At 44.2% G+C, this 20,687-nt stretch overlaps 1 protein-coding gene across 1 annotated transcript in view; it reads left to right on the plus strand.

Moving 5' to 3' along the window:
- The window catches only part of BMPER (BMP binding endothelial regulator), a 429,657-nt gene extending 409,393 nt beyond the window's left edge, over positions 1 to 20,264 (plus strand). Inside the window, exon 15 of the mRNA XM_030204510.1 lies at positions 19,775 to 20,264. Coding sequence (XP_030060370.1) covers positions 19,775 to 19,956 — 182 coding nt within the window. The 3' untranslated portion in view covers positions 19,957 to 20,264. The remainder of the gene's footprint in view (positions 1 to 19,774) is intronic.
- Positions 20,265 to 20,687: the final 423 nt, after the last annotated feature.

Below are 20,687 nucleotides of genomic sequence, written 5' to 3' on the forward strand. Positions count from 1 at the left end.
GATGAGATTTAAACACTGGAAACATATTGTTCAGATTACAGAGCCACACGAAAGCTTTAAGGTCCCTACCAGACATATCTCAAATCAAAAGTCTTTGTCTTGGGCAGGGAAGATCCCCTTGTAATATTATTAAAGGACACCAGGTTCCATGAATTAATCAAAAGCAGATTAGCAAAATTAAAATATCATCATTCTTTTATTTCTTGGCGTAGCTATAAAACAGACATCTTTAATATGAACAAATCTATGTATAAGCTGGTCAAACAGAGGACTTGTTTAGCTTGCTGGATCCCAATCCTCCTCCCTGCCCCTTCCTAAAGTCTTATATTATCAAATAATATATCATTTAGATAAGCATGAAGCTGGATTCTTTTCAGCTCTTGTATATAACCAACATAACAATTATGGAAAGATGTTGTGGTACATGAGCTTTAGAGACTGCCATGGATTCTTTTCTATGTCAGATATCTAGATTATTTTTAGTTTCATTTTGCGGAATTAGAAAATGTACAAATGGGCAAGGAAAATGATAAAAGTGATGGGACAACTTCCCCATGAGGAAAGGCTAAAATGGCCAAGTACTTCCGTGTTAACCCTGTATTATCCAATTAGCATGTGGTAATTCTAATGCACTAGCTGGATAACACAGGAATGCCCACTCTCCACCCATGACACACCCCCTTTCTTAAAAATATTTTGTAAAAATAGATAACGCACTGGTTACTGCACGCAAACAGGCAAAATACTGCAAACATTTTAATGTGCTCTGCAGTTAGCCTGTTAATGCATGCAAACCAGACCCTTTAGTAAAGGGGCCTCTCAGTGATTTGAATAGGTTTCTTCCAAAGAAGTGAACTATGTCATCATAAAAACTAATTTAAACAATTTTGAATAATTCTTTTGTTAGTCCATGAAAGGTGCCATGACATGCAGCTTTCCCCAATACTAGTACAGCTACCAAAACCCTGTACTTCAAATAAAGTGAATTAGGTTATAGCAAAGATTTTCATGGTTTTTCTTTCCTATTTGTTCTTCAGATGCTTGATGCAGAATTAGTTCTACCTGCTGAGCATTTTCGTATGGTCATGTCCAGGTTAATAATTACTTTTAAAACACCATGAGGACCTGATTCATCAAGACTGTTCTCCTGTGTCTGTTGGGGAAGCTCCTTGAAGTTTCAGGGCAAATAGAAATGCTTTCAGCAAAGGACTTGGGTTCAGAAAGAGGGAAAGAGGAGGATGAATATCCTAGTGGCTAGCGGAAAGGTCTGGGCATCTTCTGCTGTTCTCTCTGTTTCTTTGGCCTCAAGTTCACCTCCCAGGGGCAGTGGGATTTGTAGCACAATAATACCCTTCACTGTCAATTAAAATGTTCTATTACGTATTGTGTTGACATTGTAAGTAATATACTATCCAGCTTATAATCGAAAAAGAAAAACGCCTATATTTCGACCCAAATTGGGAGATGGGCGTTTTTCTCGCAAAGGCGCCCAAATCGGTATAATCGAAAGCCGATTTTGGGCGTTTCCAACTGCACTCCGTCGCGGAAACGAATAAAGTTGATGGGGGTGTGTCGGAGGCATGGTGGAGGTGGGACTGGGGCGTGGTTATCAGCTGAGGAGAGATTGGCGTCTTTAGCTGATAATCGAAAAAAAGGCGTTTTGACCGTGATTTTGGGTCACTTTTTTTGGACCCTTTTTTCTCACGAACAAGTCCCAAAAAAGTGCCCCAACTGCCCAGATGACCACTGGAGGGAATCGGGGATGACCTCCCCGGACTCCCCCAGTGGTCACTAACCCCCTCCCACCAAAAAAAAACCCCACTTTAAAAACTTTTTTTCCAGCCTGTATGCCAGCTTCAAATGCCGTACCCACCTCCATGACAGCAGAATGTGTTCGATCCTGTCACAGCCTTTCCCTGGGTCAGATGTGGCTCTCGAGTGCAGTACAGGGTCACATCAGCATTGCATTGTGGTGGGTGTAGGGTATTGGGCTCTGTGATTTCATTAGCTTCTATTACAGTCTCACGATGTTGGTAGTTCGTAGGCTCTTCGCCCATGGTGCTTTTCCCCCTGCCTACTGGGATGCGTGGGATAAACATAAAGGAATCCTGTTCAGAAGGAATAGATCCTAAGGAGCTTAGCCGAGATTGGGTGGCAGAGCCGGTGGCGGGAGGCGGAGATGGTGCTGGGCAGACTTATACGGTCTGTGCCAGAGCCGGTGGTGGGAGGCGGGACTGGTGGTTGGGAGGCGGGGATAGTGCTGGGCAGACTTATACGGTCTGTGCCAGAACCGGTGGTGGGAGGCGGGGCTGGTGGTTGGGAGGCGGGGATAGTGCTGGGCAGACTTATACGGTCTGTGCCCGGAAAAGGACAGGTACAAATCAAGGTAAGGTATACACAAAAAGAAGCACATGTGAGTTTATCTTGTTGGGCAGACTGGATTGACCGTGCAGGTCTTTTTCTGCCGTCATCTACTATGTTACTATGTTACTGGGTCAGAGTGTGCCCTGTTGTGTTTCCTGTTGTAGTCCATGCGGTAGTGGCCATTTTTGTAAGCCAGTTTTAGTTCCCTTTCCTGTGTTAGCCACGATAGAGAACTTAGTTCTTACCTTGAATGTGGCTGAAAGAGGGCATTGTACAGCATTCTGCCAGCTCTGACCTACTGCTAATCTCAGTACCAGGGAGACTCATTGCCAGTGGGGCACAACCTCTGATCTGCAGTTAACTGTGAGTAAACGCGCTTATTCCAATAAAGGACGTTTTCGGAGAGATTAGTCTTCAGGTGTCAACTGGTGTGCCAATGTTATACAGCAGCAACAAGTCCTAGAGGTCTGCATGTATGCAGGTCCCTGGAGCACTTTTAGTGGGTACCGCAGTGCACTTCAGCCAGGTGGCCCCAGGCCCATCCCCCCCCCCCCCCCCCCCACCTGTAACACTTGTGCTGGTAAATGGGAGGCCTCCAAAACCCACTGTACCCACATGTAGGTGCCCCCTTCACCCCTAAGAGCTATGGTAGTGTTGTACATTTGTGGGTAGTGGGTTTTGGGGGAGGGGGGTTGGGAGCTCAGCACCCGTGGTAAGGGAGCTATGCATGTGGGAGCTTTTTCTGAATTCCACCGCACTGACCTAGGGTGCCCAGTTGGTGTCCTGGCATATCAGAGGGGCCAGTGTACTACCAATCCTGGCCCTTCCCACGACCAAATGGCTTGGATTAGGACGTTTTTGAGCTGGGCGTTTTTAGTTTCCATTATCGCTAAAAAAAACAAACGCCCAGCTCAAAACGTCCATTTTTTTCAAAAATACGGTTCGGCCCGCCCCTTCACAGACCCATTCTCGGAGATAAACGCCCATGGAGATAGGCGTTTGCGTTCGATTATGCCCCTCCACGTGATACTTTGTATTGTTATTTGAATATTTTTACTGTTGTAATTGCCTATTGCTCATGTTTGATTTATTCTTATTATACACCGCCTTGAGTGAATTCCTTCAAAAAGGTGGTAAATCAATCTTAATAAATCAATCTTAATAAATAAATACAACAAACAGGTGTGGCTTGGAAACAGGTATTTTATATAGAAACAGACTTATTACAAATGTACAGCACCTGGAATAGAAAGTTATTACAGAGCTCCTTCTGTTTGTCTGTGTCTGTCTGACTTAAATATAGGCTGTGCTTGTCCCTGAGTTTCTGTGTGTGAGAGTGAATATGTATCTATCCTTTTGTGAGTGTCTGAAGCGGGGTGTGTGTGCAGGGGTGGCCCATCTGCCACCTGTGTCAAGGGATGATATGTTGCCTCCAGCCCCCCTGCTGCCCCTCCCCCCGAGTCCAACATCTCTCCGTTCACACTCTCTCTTTCTCCCCCAACTCCCTCCCTCCCTTCCCTCCCCTGCCATGGTCTGGCATTTCCCCCCTTTCTTCCTCAACCCCGTTCCCCGAATTTACCTTCTTTTCTTGCTTTTCAAAAGTTGGCAGTGGCAGGGATTCCCATAGGCTGCCCTGCTACCAGCACCAGTCGCTTCGCTTTACTGTGGCCGGCCTCTGAGGAAACAGGAAGCTACGTCAGAGAAGCGGGCCACTGTAGAGAGAAGAAGACGGTGCCGGTGGCAGGGAAGCCTATGGGAATCCCTGCCACTGCCGCTTTTTGGAAAACAAGAAGGTAGATTTGGGGAAGGGGGTTGATGAAGGAAGGGTGGGAGATATGCCAGGCCACAGCCAGTATGAGGGGATGCCACTCCATGATGAGTGCCACCTGAGGCCTCTGCCTCAGTTGGCCTAATGGAAGGGCTGCCACTGTTTGTGTGAATATGTGTGTGTATATGAATATTGTCTTTGTCCTCACTGTATTTGTATACCTGAATCAGAGGCGTGGCTAGGTGGGGCACCAGGGGAGCAACCACTCTCTCAAACGGACTTCTGACTACAACGGCGCCTATTTTTCAGTAGTCTGTATGCCTGCGTAGTGCACATGCTACTACTACTACTTAACATTTTTAAAGCACTACCAGGGTTACACAGCGCTGTACAATTTAACACAGAGGACATGCATGCCTATGCTATCTGCTCTCCACTCCCCTTTGGCGTCAAAACCTGGCTGCACTTCTGACTTGAATTCCCTTTTTCCAGCGCTTTTTTTCCTGCTCCACAATTTGATCTGTTTGATCTCAGAGACAGTATGCCTGGGTCTCTTTTGTCACCCCGAATACTGGCTCTAACTATAGCATTCAACATAAGCCAAAAAGATATGGAGACATCCCGTCTACTTACACTGGCATCACCAAGGATCATACCAGGGTCAGAGCTGCCTGTAATATATCCCAGAGGCCTTTCTTAGGCTAACTCTCTGGCTAAGCCATGAAGCCTTGGTCAGGCTAACTTTCAGGGTAGGCCCTGAACAGCCTGGCGTCATGCTGACAAGGAAAATTCAGTACACGTCCTGCTCCTGCCTTTGACAGCCACTGTGACCATGAATCGGTTGTTGCTGTTACTGCAGATATCCAGTTAAACTGTAAACTGAGGGCTGTGGAGTCAGAAGCAATTTTGGGTGGAGTCAGAATCAGTAAAAACGAACCGACTCTGACTCCAGCTTCAAAAAAAACTTAAAACATTATAATATATATAAGTATAAAATGATAAATTTTTCATACATTGTTTTGTCCTGGATCTAAGTACTTTAATTCCAGAACAAACAATTTAAAGCCTAATATCAGTTGGAGTTGGAGGTTTTGTGTACTGATTACACAGCCCTACTTGAGGGAATAGATACCATAGTGTGTTTGATTTGGCACCCTTTAAACACCAGAATAAAGAGGATTGGCATCAGGAATCATGCTGTTTAAAAAGAAAAATTATAAACAAAAGATATGCTGAAGAAAAATACAGGCAATGTTTTAAAATTAAAAATGTTCTCCTTTTTCAGTATGAATCTAAGGGTAGAATAAGAATTTAAAATAATGTGAATACCATTTGATTATCAGCTACTTCATCAAATATGAAATTAATTTTTATTATTAATCTCTACCTTCCCCCCCCCCCCCCCCTTTATACAAAGCTGCACTAGTGGATGCCACGCGGCAATGCTGACACAGTCCATGCTAATTTGCACACTAATCCCAAGATTCTATATATGGCACTGAAATTTTGGTGCAGAGGCAAGATGTGCGTGCAACTAAATTGGTTAATGAGCCATTAACTATGAACAAATTGGCCTTAGCAATCAATTATTGAAGTTAATTGACACTAGTTTGGATTTGCGCACGCATCTGCCTACGTGCTCTTTTATATACCTGGTGCCTAAATCCCATAGAGGGGCATAATCGAACAGGGACAACCATCTCTAAGGGCGTCCATCTCTAAGGATGTTCTGGCGAAGGGGCGTGGAAATCCATATTATCAAAACAAGATGGACGTCCATCTTTCATTTCGATAATATGGTCGGGGAAAGCCCAAATCTCAACATTTAGGTCGACCTTAGAGATGGTCTACCTTAGAGATGGCTGTCCCCGGGTTTTCGGCCATAATGGAAACCGAGGACGCCCATCTCAAAAACGACCAAATCCAAGCCCTTTGGTCGTGGGAGGAGCCAGCATTCATAGTACACCGGTCCTCCTCACATGCCAAGACACCACCTGGGCACCCTAGGGGGCGCTGCAGTGGACTTCACAAATTGCTCCCAGGTGCATAGCTCCCTTACCTTGGGTGCTGAGCCCCCCAACCCCTCCCTAAAACCCACTCCCCACAACTGTACACCACTACCATAGCCCTTAGGGATGAAGGGGGCACCTACATGTGGGTACAGTGGGTTTCGGGTGGGTTTTAGAGGGCTCACATTTACCACCACAAGTGTAACAGGTGGGGGGGTGGGCCTGGGTCCGCCTGCCTGAAGTTCACTGCACTCACTAAAACTGCTCCAGGGACCTGCATACTGCTGTCATGGAGCTGGGTATGACATTTGAGGCTCGCATAGAGGCTGGAAAAAATGTTTTTTAATTTTGTTTTTAGGGTGGGAGGGGGTTGGTGACCACTGGGGGGAGTAAGGGGAGGTCATCCCCGATTCCCTCCGGTGGTCATCTGGTCAGTTCGGGCACCTTTCGAGGCTTGGTCATGAAAAAAAGGGACCAAGTAAAGTAGACCAAATGCTCGTGAGGGACGCCCTTCTTTTTTCCATTATCGGCCGAGGACGCCCATCTCTTAACCATGCCCCGTCCCACCTTCGGTACACTGCCGACATGCTCCCATGAACTTTGGTCATCCCCGCGACGGAAAGCAGTTGAGGACGTAAAAAAATCAGCTTTCGATTATGCCGATTTGGGCGACCTCGGGAGAAGGACGCCCATCTCCTGATTTGTGTCAGAAGATGGGCGTCCTTCCCTTTCAAAAATAAGTAGATAGCGTGCAACTCAAAAGGGGGTGTGGCCAGGGGAAGGGCTTGGGTGGGTTGCAGCATTCTGAATATTTGCTCAGTGTTATAGCATAGTGCCATTTATGCACCGAAAGGGCAGTGATTGAAAACTTATATGGAGACTGACCTTGAGACAGCCATTGGCGAAACATGGATTCACGGTTTGAAGTGTCTCCTATTATGCTTTTATCTGCACTCCAGAATGAGGGATTTAAGAAGGATTTAAGAAAGTGTGAAGCTAAGTACTTGTTATATATTAGACTTTGGGAAGATAATGAAAATGAAAAAAATAGATAAAGGATCGATGATTACATGCTCAGCCTACATTATGCTTGGCTTAAATAATATAGCCTAATGGCAGAAGCCTGCGTATCTGACAGATCCAACTGTACTTCTCTAAAATATTTCTAAAGTGTTTGCTGGTGAAAATAAGTATTGGAGCTGGGCATGTTAATGTGATGAATTGGGTACCGGCATTTAGACCAGGTTTCAGCTGGCATAAATACCGGTGCTCACCTTTAGGTGCGGGAATTGGCTCTAAGCGCTAGTCTATAAAAATAAGAACAGCCATGCTGGGTCAGACCAATAGTCCATCTAGCCCAGTGGCCAATCCAGGTCACAAGTACCTGGCAGAAACCCAAATAGTAGCAACACTTATCCTGGAGCACCTATTATAGAATAGCCGATTTTTTCTGTTGCTGATTTTTTAGCACTCAAAGTTAATTCTCACAAATAGAAGAAGAAAGAGACCAAATACCAATAGCTACACTAAACTCTTTCTATAAATAAGTTTTTACAAAACTTATAAATTTCGTAGGTTCACTAGAGTACAAAAAACTCGAAGGGGAAAAAGCCTCAGAACCCTTCCTCCACTTCTTGTTTACAGAAGAACATAGGGTAGGAATATGTCGGGTACATTTACTACATCGGCATTAAAAAAAACCCATGAGAATTAAATTGTTAAAACTCCGTGATGTTGTGAGAAAGCAACACAATTCTAAGCTGACACGTTTTATGCACCTTGACCCAGCCTGATTGGCAAAACTCTGGCCACAGTCAGTGTGTGCTGCATTGGGAGCTGAATTGCAAGAAATGTTCAAGTTAAGTTACATTTGAACTTCACTATAACGTCACTTAGTTTTGGGTCCATGAAAACTAGTTTCATTGGAGTTTTAACAATTTAATTCTCAAGGTTTTTTTTTAATGCCGATTAAGTAAATGTACCTGGCATATTCCTACTATGTTCTTCTGTAAACAAAAAGTAGAGGAAAGGTTCTGAGGCTTTACCCCTATGAGTTTTTTGTACTCTAATGAATCTATGAAATTTATAAGTTTTGCAAACTGATTTATAGAAAGAGTTTAGTGTAGCTGATTTTTTTAGCACCATTTATAGAATTTTCTCGGTAAATTTGGGTGCCCAGCTTTATAGAATTTGGGGTATTACTGTGAAAATCCTACTGTCTCTACACTAATGAAAAATTGCCATGGGGTAGTCACTCGAAGCTTGGCTATCTCCATTCATGAGAGAAAATCTACATTTTGGTTTTGTGCCCCTAGGTGGCACTATTCTTCAATATCATAGGCCTGTGGCATGAGGTACTAGGCAGTAGTTTCTGGTTTAGTTTAGTGTAGTTTATTGAGCATTTGATATACCATCTTTCACATAATATGAAGGAAGTTTACAATAAACGAGAAGAGGAAAGGAACTATAAATTTCAATAGGACAGCCAGAAAAGCTAACCGAGCGGGGGAAAAAAACCTCATAACTGCGCTCAGTCCGGAGGACAACCCATCCATCAAGGGCAGTGGAATGCTAGGGAGAACAAGTGGGCTTTCAAGGATGCCTTAAATGTAGGGTAAGGCTTCTCAGCTCGAAGATCTGGAGGAAGGGAATTCCAGAGTATGAGTACATCAAAAAAAACACTAAATGATGAGTTGCTGCAAGATGAGAGCAGTGGACGGGAGACAAAGAGAGATGATGGGCAGAGACTGAACAAAGGACACGAGAAGGGATATAGGGAAAAATAAAGGAAGAAAGGTAGGATGAGCCCAGGGCCAAGATGCTCGAGGTCCTGGACTACACATCTCCTCCTAAGGAGGCTGTGATAGCACCTCTCCACGAGGTACTCAGGGAAGTCCTCGTCAGGAACTGGGAGTGTCCTCTGTTGGTCCATGTCATGCCCAAGAAGATTGACACCCAATATCAGCTCCACAGTGCACCTGGTTTTGATAGGCCTTGGTTGCCTCACAATTCCATGGTGGTGGAATCCACTCTCAAAAGAGCCAAGACTTCCAGGGACTGTGCCTCGGCGCCCCCAGGTAGAGAAACTAGAACTCTGGATTCTTTTGGGAGGAAGATGTACCAGGCTTCAAGGCTCATTTCCTGTATACAATCTTACCAGCTCTTCACAAACATCTACTTGCGAAAATCGATGTCCAAGTTGTCCGACCTGGCTGACATGCTCCCTCCAGAGCAGGCCGAGTCAGTTTGCCAGTTGGTCAAGCAGCAGAAGGCGTGTCGAAAGTTCTTGGCGAGGGGCACTTAAAACACTTTTGATGTGGCATCCAGGATTTCTGCTCAAGCTATAGCAATGTGCAGACTCTCATGGCTGCGTGTTTCTGACTTGGAACATTCTGTTCAGCAGAGATTGGTGGATGCCCCATGCCGGGGGGGGGGGGTGGGGATAACCTTTTTGGAGAGAAGGTTGAGGAGGTCGCAGACCAAATCAAAAACACACTGATACCATCTCTTCTCTCTTCCGCTGGGCGCCTTCTGCATCAGCCTCTTCAGCTAGGAGGACTTTTGGCAAGCCAAAGAGAAGTTCCTATTACTATCCTAGGCATAGGTACAACCCTTTTGGCTCACCAGCCTGCTCAGGTTCAACCCCAGCACCCTCGTTCACGTCAACAGCATGCACCTAAGGCCCCTGCTGCTCCCCAGGCAAAGCAAGGGATGAGCTTTTGACTGGCTCCAGCAGAGCATAGCCGCAGTAAAAGTGTCCGTCCAGACAACTTGCCGGTCAGGGGAAGGTTGAAGTTTTTTCACAAAAGGTGGCCTCTTATAACCTCCGACTGGTGGGTTCTTCAAATAGTCTGTCTCAAATTCTCCCCCAATTGGTATCTCAAACCTCCAAATTGCCCACCAAGAGCTCATTCATTCATTCAGCTCTCAGCACAGGCAGGTTCTTGCAGAGGAACTTTCCGCCCTTCAGAAGGCCCATGTGGTCAAACCCATTCCACCAGGGGAAGAAGGGCAGGAATTCTATTCCAGGTACTTCCTTGTGCAAAAGAAAAAGGGGGGATTGTATCCCATCCTAGACCTAAGAGCTCTGAACAAATTCCTAGTCCGTGAAAAGTTCCGGATGGTTTGCCTGGGCACCTTTCTCCCAATGATTCAGAAAAATGATTGGCTATGCCAGTGGTTTCCAAATCTGACCCTGGAAGCACCCCAGCCAGTCAGGTTTTCAGTATATCCACAATGAATATTCATGAGATAGATCTACATGCAGTGGAGGCAGTGCATGCAAATCTCTCTCATGATTATTTATTGTTGGTGTCCTGAAAACCTGACTGGCTTGGGTGCCTCCAGGACCAGGACCTGGAGTAGCCTAGTGGTTGGTGCAGTGCACTGAAGAGAAGGGAACCCAGGCCCATATCCCACTCAAACTGTTACACTTGTGGTGGAAAGTGTGAGTTGTCCAAAACCCTCCAAAATCCTACTGTACCCAAATATAGGTAATGTCTGCAGCCATAAGGGCTATTGTAGTGGTGTACAGTTAGGTACAGTAGGTTTTTGGTAGGTTTTAGAGGGCTCACCATACAACATAAGGGGGTAATAGTGAGATGTGTACCTGGGACTTTTTATGTGAAGTCCACTTCAGTGCCTCCTCTCTGCAGTGATGTCCATGTGGCCAGTCTACTAAGAATGCTGGCCCCACCCATACATCCCAATGGCTTGTTCTTGTGCATTTTTCCCTTGGATGGATTTTTTTTTTCCAAAAATGATCCTAAAAAACACTGAGCACAAAAGCATCTAGCAAATGGCAATTTTCGAAACAAAAAGATAGATGCTTTTCCGATTTGAAAATCACTGTGTTCACCACTTGATTTTCGGATGTTTTCAGCAAAATGACAAAATCGGACTTAGATATCATAGCCAAAATGCCCCTCCACATATATTTATATCTAGACAGATAGATGCGTGGTTGAGACGATGGTGCAGGGATGAGGATTTTAGATTTGTTAGGAACTGAGCAACATTCGGAGAAAGGGGGAGACTGTTCCATCCTTAACCGGGATGGAACCAGGCTGCTGGTGCGAACTTTTAAAAAGGAGATAGAGTATCTTTTAAACTAGAATTGGGGGGGGGGGGGGGGGGAGAGCCGACAGTCACCCAGGAGCGCATGGTTCAGTGTGGAGTATCCTTGAAGGATACTATTGGAACAGGTTGTTTAGGGAATCCCTGTAGAGAGGTTTCAACAATGCTGAAAGCCAGGTGTGCTTAATGAGAGAGCAGGATAAAGGATGCACATTATCCCATTCAACTTCTGAGCAGCTTGTAGATCAAAGGAAAAAACACAATTTGAAGTACCTGTATACAAATGCTAGAAGTCTAAAAAATAAGATGGAAAAGTTAGAATATATAGCACTAATGATGAGGTAGATGTAATAGGCATCTCAGAGGCTTGGTGGAAAGAGGACAATCAATGGGACACTATTAACAGGGTACAAATTGTATTACAATGATAGGATCAAATTGGAGGGGGGGGGGTTGCACTATTTGTAAAAGAGAGAATTGAGTCAAATAAAATAAACAGATAGCAGCGTGGAATCATCCCTGGTGATGCCACTTATATATGGTTCTCCCAAATTCCATGCGTGAAGGGAAGGAGTATTCTTGTAGGGCTGTCTGCTGGGACAAAATGAACAGACAGGTGAAGAAATGTTTACAGAGATTAGGAAAGCTGGCAAACTGGGCAACACCATAATAATGGGTGATTTCAATTACCACTGTAATAAAAAAATAAAAAAACTTCTACAAATCTAATATTCGTATCCACAGGTATATCTTGCATTATTTAATTGAAATGTAGTGGAGAAAAGACCTCAGCAGTGCTTTTTTTGTGCCGGTACGCAACGGTACGGCGTACCGGCACCTTTTTTTTTTGCTCCCCCCCGCCCCGTGAGTCCATGTCCCGCACGCAGTGCCAGCCCCCATTTCCGGCCGCTGCTGCTTCTCCTGTTGAGCAGCAGCGGCCGCTACACAAAGAAAAAGATTTAAAAAAAAATTCAAACCTGGCTGAAACGCGGCACCCTGGCACTGTAGACAGCCATTAGGCATTGGCTGTTGCCCCGCAGCCGCTCCTCCTCTTGCCTCTACGTCACTGCGCTCCTCCGGGGTCTTCCTCCAGGGGCAGTGACGTAAGGCAAGAGGAGGAGCGGTTGCGGGGCAACAGCCAATGCCTAATGGCTGTCTACAGTGCCGGGGTGCCGCGTTTCAGCCAGGTTTCAATTTTTTTTTAATCTTCTTTTTCTTTGTGTAGCGGCCGCTGCTGCTCAACAACAGGAGAAGCAGCAGCGGCCGGAAATAGGGGCTGGTGCCGCGTGCGTTGCGTCTTCGCGCCGTTCGCGCCAAACTTGGCAGGGAGAGGGAATCCAACAGAGGGAAGGATTGGGGAGAGAGAGAAAGAGGGAAAACAACAGAGGGAAGGATTGGGGAGAGAGAAAGAGGGAAAACAACAGAGGGAAGGATTGGGGAGAGAGGGAAAAACAGATGGAAGGATGGGGAGAGAGAGGGAAAAACAGATGGAAGGATTGGGAAGAGAGGGGAAACAGATGGAAGGATAGGGGATAGAGAGAGAGGGAAAACAGGGAAGGATTGGGGAGAGAGGGGAAAACAGATGGAAGGATGGGGATAGAGAGAGAGGGAAAACAGGGAAGGATTGGGGAGAGAGAGAAAGGGAAAACAACAGAGGGAAGGATTGGGGAGAGAGGGAAAACAACAGATGGAAGGATGGGGAGAGAGGGAAATACAGATGGAAGGATGGGGAGAGAGGGAAAAACAGATGGAAGGATTGGGGAGAGAGGGAAAAACAGATGGAAGGATTGGGGAAAGAGAGAGGGAAAACAGATGGAAGGATGGGGAGAGAGAGGGGGAAAACAGATGGAAGGATGGGGAGAGAGAGAGGGAAGATGCTGGATGGAAGAATGCAGAAAGAAATAGGGGAGACACTGGAAGGATGGGGAGAGAAAGCAGAGCTGCTGGATGGAAAAGGGGAATAGAGAAAGACTGGAGAATAAGAGGAAGGGGCATGGGGAGAACAAGGGTGAGGAAAAGATGAAAAGCCACAGGTAGATGAAGGAAATTAAAGAATGGATAGTAAGAATGAATTAAATCTGGACAGAGAGAGAGCCTGAAAAATATTGAAGAAAGCAAAGAAAAAGGAGACAAAAATGACAAATGGCACAGAAGAGTTAAGCGAAAAGAAAAGAAAGCAGAATCACAGACTGGGACCAATATGGAAAGAAAAACAGTCACCAGACAACAAAGGTAGAAAAAAATCATTTTATTTTCATTTTAGTGTTTGTAATTATGTCCAATTTGAGAATTTACATTGGCTGTCTTATTTTGCACTGGGTATACTGGAGCTGTAAGAGCTTACAGAGATTATTTATAATGAAAAAAATCACTTTATTTTTTTCTCCTATAGTACTATAATATTTTCAATGATGTCTGTTTATATGCGCCATGGCTGGTATAGGGGGTGTGGTTAATGTGGGTGTGGCTATCATAGGGGTGGAGCCATGTGTGGTGACCCCGCCCATAATGAGTACCGGCACCTTTTTTTCTACAAAAAAAGCACTGGACCTCAGTATATATCAGAGGCACCTCTGTTTGAAAGGTAAATGTTCATAAACACAGAGGGCTCTTTTTAATCATCAGCCAGAAAAACAAAAATCCACTTCTTTCACCATTTTTGATCATCTTTGAAAGATACAGAATAAATATGGGACAGAGTGTTGCTAACAATTATAACATAGTACTTATCTTGGATGTGGAATCCTTATTCCAAGTTCTTCGTGCTGTTCAAATGGAACCTCCAAAATCCATTTGAAACAGGACACTGGGCTAGATGGGCCATTGGTCTGACCCAGTATGGCTACTCTTATGTTCTTATATATTTAAATAACATTTACGTGGGTAAATGGGCTATATGGAAATTCTCCACTCCCATGTGATTACAAGTAGAGGCTGCTGGTTCTTTTGAGTTTCTGCAGTGCTTATCAATGGGAAATGGGACTTGATATACCACCTTTCTGTGTTGTTGTTGTTTTTTTTCAGCTACATTCAAAGCGGTTTACATGGTATATTCGGATACTTATTTGTACCAGGGGCAATGGAGGTTTAAGTGACTTGCCCAGAGTCACAAGGAGCTGTAGTGGGAATCAAACTCAGTTCCCCAGGATCAAAGTCCACTCCACTGCACTAACCACTAGGCTACTCCTCCACTGGCAACCTTCCATGTAGAAGCCTGCCCTTGCAGATCAGCGGTGCGGCCGAGCAGGCTTCTGTTTCTGTGAGTCTGACGTCCTGCACGTCAGACTCACAGAAACAGAAGCCTGCACATCCGCAACATTGATCTGCAAGGGCAGGCTTCTACATGGAATGTTGCTAGTGGAATAGCAACATTCCATCTAGAATCTCCAATAGTAGCAACATTCCATGTAGAATCTCAAATAGGGAAAGGGAAATGGGACTTGATATTCCGCCTTTCTGAGGTTTTTTTGCAACTACATTCAAAGCAGTTTACATATATTCAGGTACTTATTTTGTACCAGGGGCAATGGAGGGTTAAGTGACTTGCCCAGTCACAAGGAGCTGCAGTGGGAATTGAACTCAGTTCCCCAGGAAAAGTCCACTGCAGTAACCACTAGGCTACTCCTATTTTTGTGACCCATGATCATGGCCAAATAAAATTGTGTGGTCTACATGAAGCTGCAGAATAATGATGCAGCAGCAGTAATAGAGACCTCACCCAGGTAAATGACCCCAAACATGGGTTTTGTGACCACATTTTGGGGTCCCAACCCACAGTTTGGGAAGCTCTTAATGTGTCTGGTTGAACTATTGCCTTGTTTTGACTACAGCTGCTTTTTGCCAACCCTATAAGCTACTGACACCATTTAGTATTACCCAATGTTTAAGCCAGCCCTGGCAATGGGCATAGGTTAAAAATGCCCAGGTAGTTTGGAACTTTACTGACTATTCGAAGATTACCCCCATTGCCTTTAGTCTTCTTAAATATATAATGCCCTAGAAAACATTACTCAGAACTCCAGATGCATTTGATAAATATTTAATTTCATTTGCTTCTGAATTGGATTGTTGCAATTTATTTCTCACTGGTCTTCCTCTCAGCCATCTCTCTCCTCTCCAGTCTGTCCAAAATTCTGCAGCGCGACTTATTTTCCACCAAAATCGTTATACCCACACTAGTCCAATCCTCAAGTCACTTCACTGGCTCCCTGTCCACTTCCGCATACAATTCAAACTTCTCTTACTGACCTTTAAATGCATCCATTCTGCAGCCCCCCATTACCTCTCCACTCTCATCTCTCCCTACCTTCCTCCCCGTGAACTCAGCTCATTGGACAAATCTTTGTCATCCCCCTTCTCCTCCACCGCTAACTCCAGGCTTCGTCCATTTTCCCTCGTGGCAACTTATGCCTGGAATAGACTTCCTGAGCCTATACGTCTAGCTCCATCTCTACCTGTTTTCAAATCTATGATGAAAACCCACCTTTTCACCACTGCTTTTGGCTCCTAGCTACTACTCAATTACCTCCCCTTGTTCCTTCTCACCCTGTACTTCCCTCGCCCTTAATTGTCTTGTCTGTCTGTATTATTTTTAGATTGTAAGCTCTATAGAGCAGGGACTGTCTCTCTATGTCAGGTGCTCACCGCTGCGTGCGTCTGGTAGCACTATACAAATGTTAATAATAATTTCTTTCATGGTCAATAAGTGAGATGTCTCCATACCTTAGCAATGATTGATGATCAGAAAGTATTTGATCAGCACTTTTTATATTTCAAGGCTTCTGTTGTGAAACTTTTTTGCTGAGCTCTGCATAATCAATTTCCATCTTAATTTGATTTCCCCTAGAGCAATTTTAGTTATTTCTGTTTCCAATTCTCTACCCGTTTGTTCAAGTAGTTTTCAGATTCTATTTTAGGTCAGTAATTTTTATTACCTACAGTATCAGTCATACATTATATTTTACAGTATGTTTAAGACGTAAGTAATAATCTACTCTTGCCAGGGCATCTGCTGGCAGTTAATAACTTGGCAGAAAGAACTTAAGGCCTTAGGGTATGCCAAGGGAATTTAACCCAGATAGGAAAGGTTTGCTGTTACTTTCTAAAATATTGTACTAGTTTTAATATTACTTCTTTAACTATCTACATTTTTATTTTGTGTGAACTGTCGTCATTCTGATTCATTGAGTCATCTATTAAAAATTGATATTTGGTCTATTTTATCATTTCAGAGAAGAATACTCAGGTCCAAAAGTTGTCCCTTACACCATTGGTTAGGGGGACAATGGTGTAAGGGACAACCATTAGCCGGCTGAATGTTTATCTCCTGCTCCTGACGCAGCTTTGGTGAAACAAGAGGGTTCCTTGTCGGGGATTTTTTGAGAAGCTTTGATGATATGGGATGCTGGTGAACTTTGACAGCAGATTTTGATACGACCTTGGTGATACAGAGGGCATTTTTGAAAGAGACGTCCAAGTTCTGATTTGGACGTCCTTGCAAAACAGCGAAACCTGTATTTTGGAAACAAGATGGACGTTCATCTTTCGCTTCGAAAATACCGTCAGAGACGTCCAAATCTTTAAATTTTGCCATCCCTAGATTTGGACATCCCTAGACATGGACATTTCTGACTTTCGGTGATTTTCGAAACCAAAGACGTTCATGTCAAAAACGTCCAAATGAAAGCCATTTGGTTGTGGGAGAAGCCAGCATTTGTAGTGCACTGATCCCCCTGACATGTCAGGATACCAACCGGACACCCTAGGGGGCACTGCAGTGGACTTCATGAATTGCTCCCAGGTACATAGCTCCCTTACCTTATGTGCTTAGCCCCCCCAAAACCCACTACCCAGAACTGTACGCCACTACCATAGCCCTTACGGGTGAAGGAGGGCACCTAGATGTTGGTACAGTGGGTTTGTGGTGGGTTTTGGAGGGCTTGCTGTTTCCTCCACAAACATAACAGGTGGGGGGGATGGGGCTGGGTCCGCCTGTCAGAAGTGCACTGCACCCACTAAAACTGCTCCAGGGACCTGCATGCGCTGTCATGGACCTGAGTATAACATGTGAGGCTGACACAACATATTTTTTAAGATGTTTTTTGAGGGGGAAAGGGGGTTAGTGACCACTGGGGGAGAAAGGGAAGGTCATACCCGATTCCCTCCGGTGATCATCTGGTCATTTCAGGCACCTTTTTTTGCCTTAGTCGTAAGAGAAACAGGTCCGGGTGAAAACGTCCAAGTGTTCGTCAGGCATGTCCTTGCTTTTTTCGATTATGGGTCATGGACGTCCAAGTGTTAGGCACACCCAAGTCCCGCCTTCGCTATGCCTCCGGCACGCCCCCTTGAACTTTGGCCGTCTTTGCTATGGAGTGTAGTTGGAGTCGTCCTAAATCGGGTTTCGATTATACCGATTTGGACGTCCCTGGGAGAAGGACATCCATCTTCCGATTTACTTCGAAAGATGGACGTCCTTCTCTTTCAAAAATGAGCCCAACAGTGTTCAGCTGGAAGGACAAGATAAATACTGTTCCTAGTCTCGGTCAGGCTTCTGTAAATATTGCATTATTTGGAGGCGGGGGAAATTGGATTGGTAGATTCCTTGGTGATTTCAGGTGTAGTTTAGTCATACCTGGTTTTTTCAACGGTGGCTTTTTCTCCCTGTGATTGATAGAACTTTCACCGGGAGTTGTTTTCCACCGTTGTTTTTACAGCAGGACTGAATCCAGTTATAGACACGTCATTGAAGTTATGGTAAAAGTGTACAACTTTCCTCAGGGTAGTTGAGGCTTCAGTTTATTTTAAATTATTAACTCTCACCAAGATGTCTGCCTTCACAGTGTTTGGAGCAAAGTGTACTATTTGCATTGTATACATTTTAAAACAGTGTCGATATCTAATGTAAACTTTTAAACTTTCCAGCTTCTCCTTTTAAAAGAAATGTCTTCATGCTATCATAGTCTCCCATTTTAAAATTAAATGCTACCGCAGTAGTTTTCCTATTGCCCCCTTCCAGCAATTACAACAAATTTGATCATATTGAGGGGCATAATTTATTTATTTATTACATTTGTACCCCGCTGTTTCCCACATACAGCAGGTCCAGTGCGGCTTACATAGTTGAAAGGGACATCCTCATTTCGATTTGGACGTCCTCGCAGAACGTCCCAATCCATGGGCGAGGAAGCCCGTATTTTCAAAACAAGATGGACGTCCATCATTTGTTTCGATAATACAGTCAGGGATGCCCAAATCCTTAAATTTGGTCACCCCTAGACTTGGTCGTTTCTGATTTTCGGTGATAATCAAAACCAAGGACGTCCATCTCAGAAACAACCAAATGCAAGCCATTTGGTTGTGGGAGGAGCCAGCATGTGTAGTGCACTGGTCTCCCTGACATGCCAGGACACCAACCGGGCACCGTAGAGGGCACTGCAGTGAACTTCATAAATTGCTCCCAGGTACATAGCTCCCTTACCTTGTGTGCTGAGCCCCCCAACCCCCCACCCCCAAAACCCACTACCCCCAACTGTACACCACTACCATAGCTCTTATGGGTAAAGGGGGGGCACCTAGATGTGGGTACAGTGGGTTTGTGGTAGGTTTTGGAGGGCTCGCTGTTTCCTGCACAAACATAACAGGTGGGGGGGATGGGCCTGGGCCATCCCCGATTCCCTCCGGTGGTCATCTGGTTAGTTCGGGCACCTTTTTGAGGCTTGGTCGTAAAAAAAAATGGACCAAGTATAGTCGTCCAAGTGCTTGCCAGGGACACCCTTCTTTTTTCCATTATCGGTCGAGGACGCCCATGTGTTAGGCATGCCCCAGTCCCGCCTTCACTGCGCTTCCGACACACCCCAGTGAACTTTGGTCGTCCCCGCAACGGAAAGCAGTAGAGGATGCCCAAAATCAGCTTTTGATTATGCCGATTTGGGCGGCCCTGGGAGAAGGACGCCCATCTCCCGGTTTGTGTTGATAGATGGGCCCCCTTTTCTTTTGAAAATAAGCCTGATTGTGTGTTTTATCAGTGGATGCTTTTATTTATATTGATTTACATTTACATTCAATCTGATTTGATTTTATTTGAATTATCCATATGTTTTCAATGCATGTTTCAGACACCTTCAATATATCTATCTATCTATCTATCTATCTATCTATCTATCTATCTATCTATCTATATAAACAGGACTCTTATTGTAAATTTTGGTTAAGATTGTATATGTCAGTATCTCATATCTTATCATTTGTGTTTTTTTCAGTGATTGATTTTATTTACATAAATTTGCATTAATTGATTTTATTTGTATCATTTATGATTTATATGATTTTAATTCATGTGTTTATTTATATACCAGTTTTTACCCGTGATGCAGCCTGTGGGCGAAATGTGGCACAGCACTTCAGAACTGCTGGTCTGCTTGTTTGTTTATTGCTAAGATAATATAATGACATACAAAATGTGGGTAAATACAATGAAGAGAGTTGAAAGACACCTTTATTTTAACTAGGACATAGAAACCTCTGTTAATAATAATATTTCTTTTACTTTTTCTTTTAGCATCCCAGTGTAAACACGGTGCAGTATATGATACCTGTGGTCCTGGATGCGTCAAAACATGTGACAACTGGAATGAAATTGGCCCATGCAGTAAGCCATGTGTGGCAGGCTGTCACTGCCCAGCAAGCTTAGTTCATCATAAGGGAAGATGCATCAGACCTGCCTTTTGCCCTCAACGATGACACACATTCTGTCTTGATGAACTTTAAGACTTGTGTTGCTGATGTCTCTGAAGCTCACAGTTAATGAAGGACTGCGCTCTTTATACGTAGAGTCTGTAAAAGAAACACATTCATGTCGACATATACATACACTATAAATACATAAATATATATGTATAAAAATATAAAACATGTCATTTCTATAAACAAAGATGGATGAATTTTTATATGTATATTTTTTGCTATAAGGTTTATGCATGCTTTCTGGGATCCTAATCTGAAAGCTATCTGAAGAAGTGTTATAAATAAACCAGATGTTTTTAATTTAATATGGTGGCATGAAAAAATATATCGGAACGATTTTGTATTTGCATAAGCTTCTAGAGTCCAAGGAAGAGGACGTACGGTTATTATACTGCATAGAAAAAGGATTTGCAGTTTGAACAGGGAAACAAGCCTCTTAGGGAGAGTGGGTTTGTCTAGGTGCACCAATAAAGTAGCTTGTGCTGTGAAGTTGAGCAGTGTTGGTGACAGCATTTAATGATGCAGATCGAGCTAGCAATTGGTCTGTATACTTTATTGAATCAAGGCACAGCTATATTCAAGACAAATTGGGTGACTGCCACAAACTTGATCGTTCTTTATTCTGGAATAAAATCCAGAAACCTAAGCTTTACCTCTCACTTACCCCTCGTACAAACTGCAAAATGTGCAGATATCAATTTGAAGAATAAAGGGCACAACTTTATTTG

Source organism: Microcaecilia unicolor, chromosome 1 (assembly GCF_901765095.1).
Source record: "Microcaecilia unicolor chromosome 1, aMicUni1.1, whole genome shotgun sequence".
Classification (NCBI taxonomy): domain Eukaryota; kingdom Metazoa; phylum Chordata; class Amphibia; order Gymnophiona; family Siphonopidae; genus Microcaecilia; species Microcaecilia unicolor.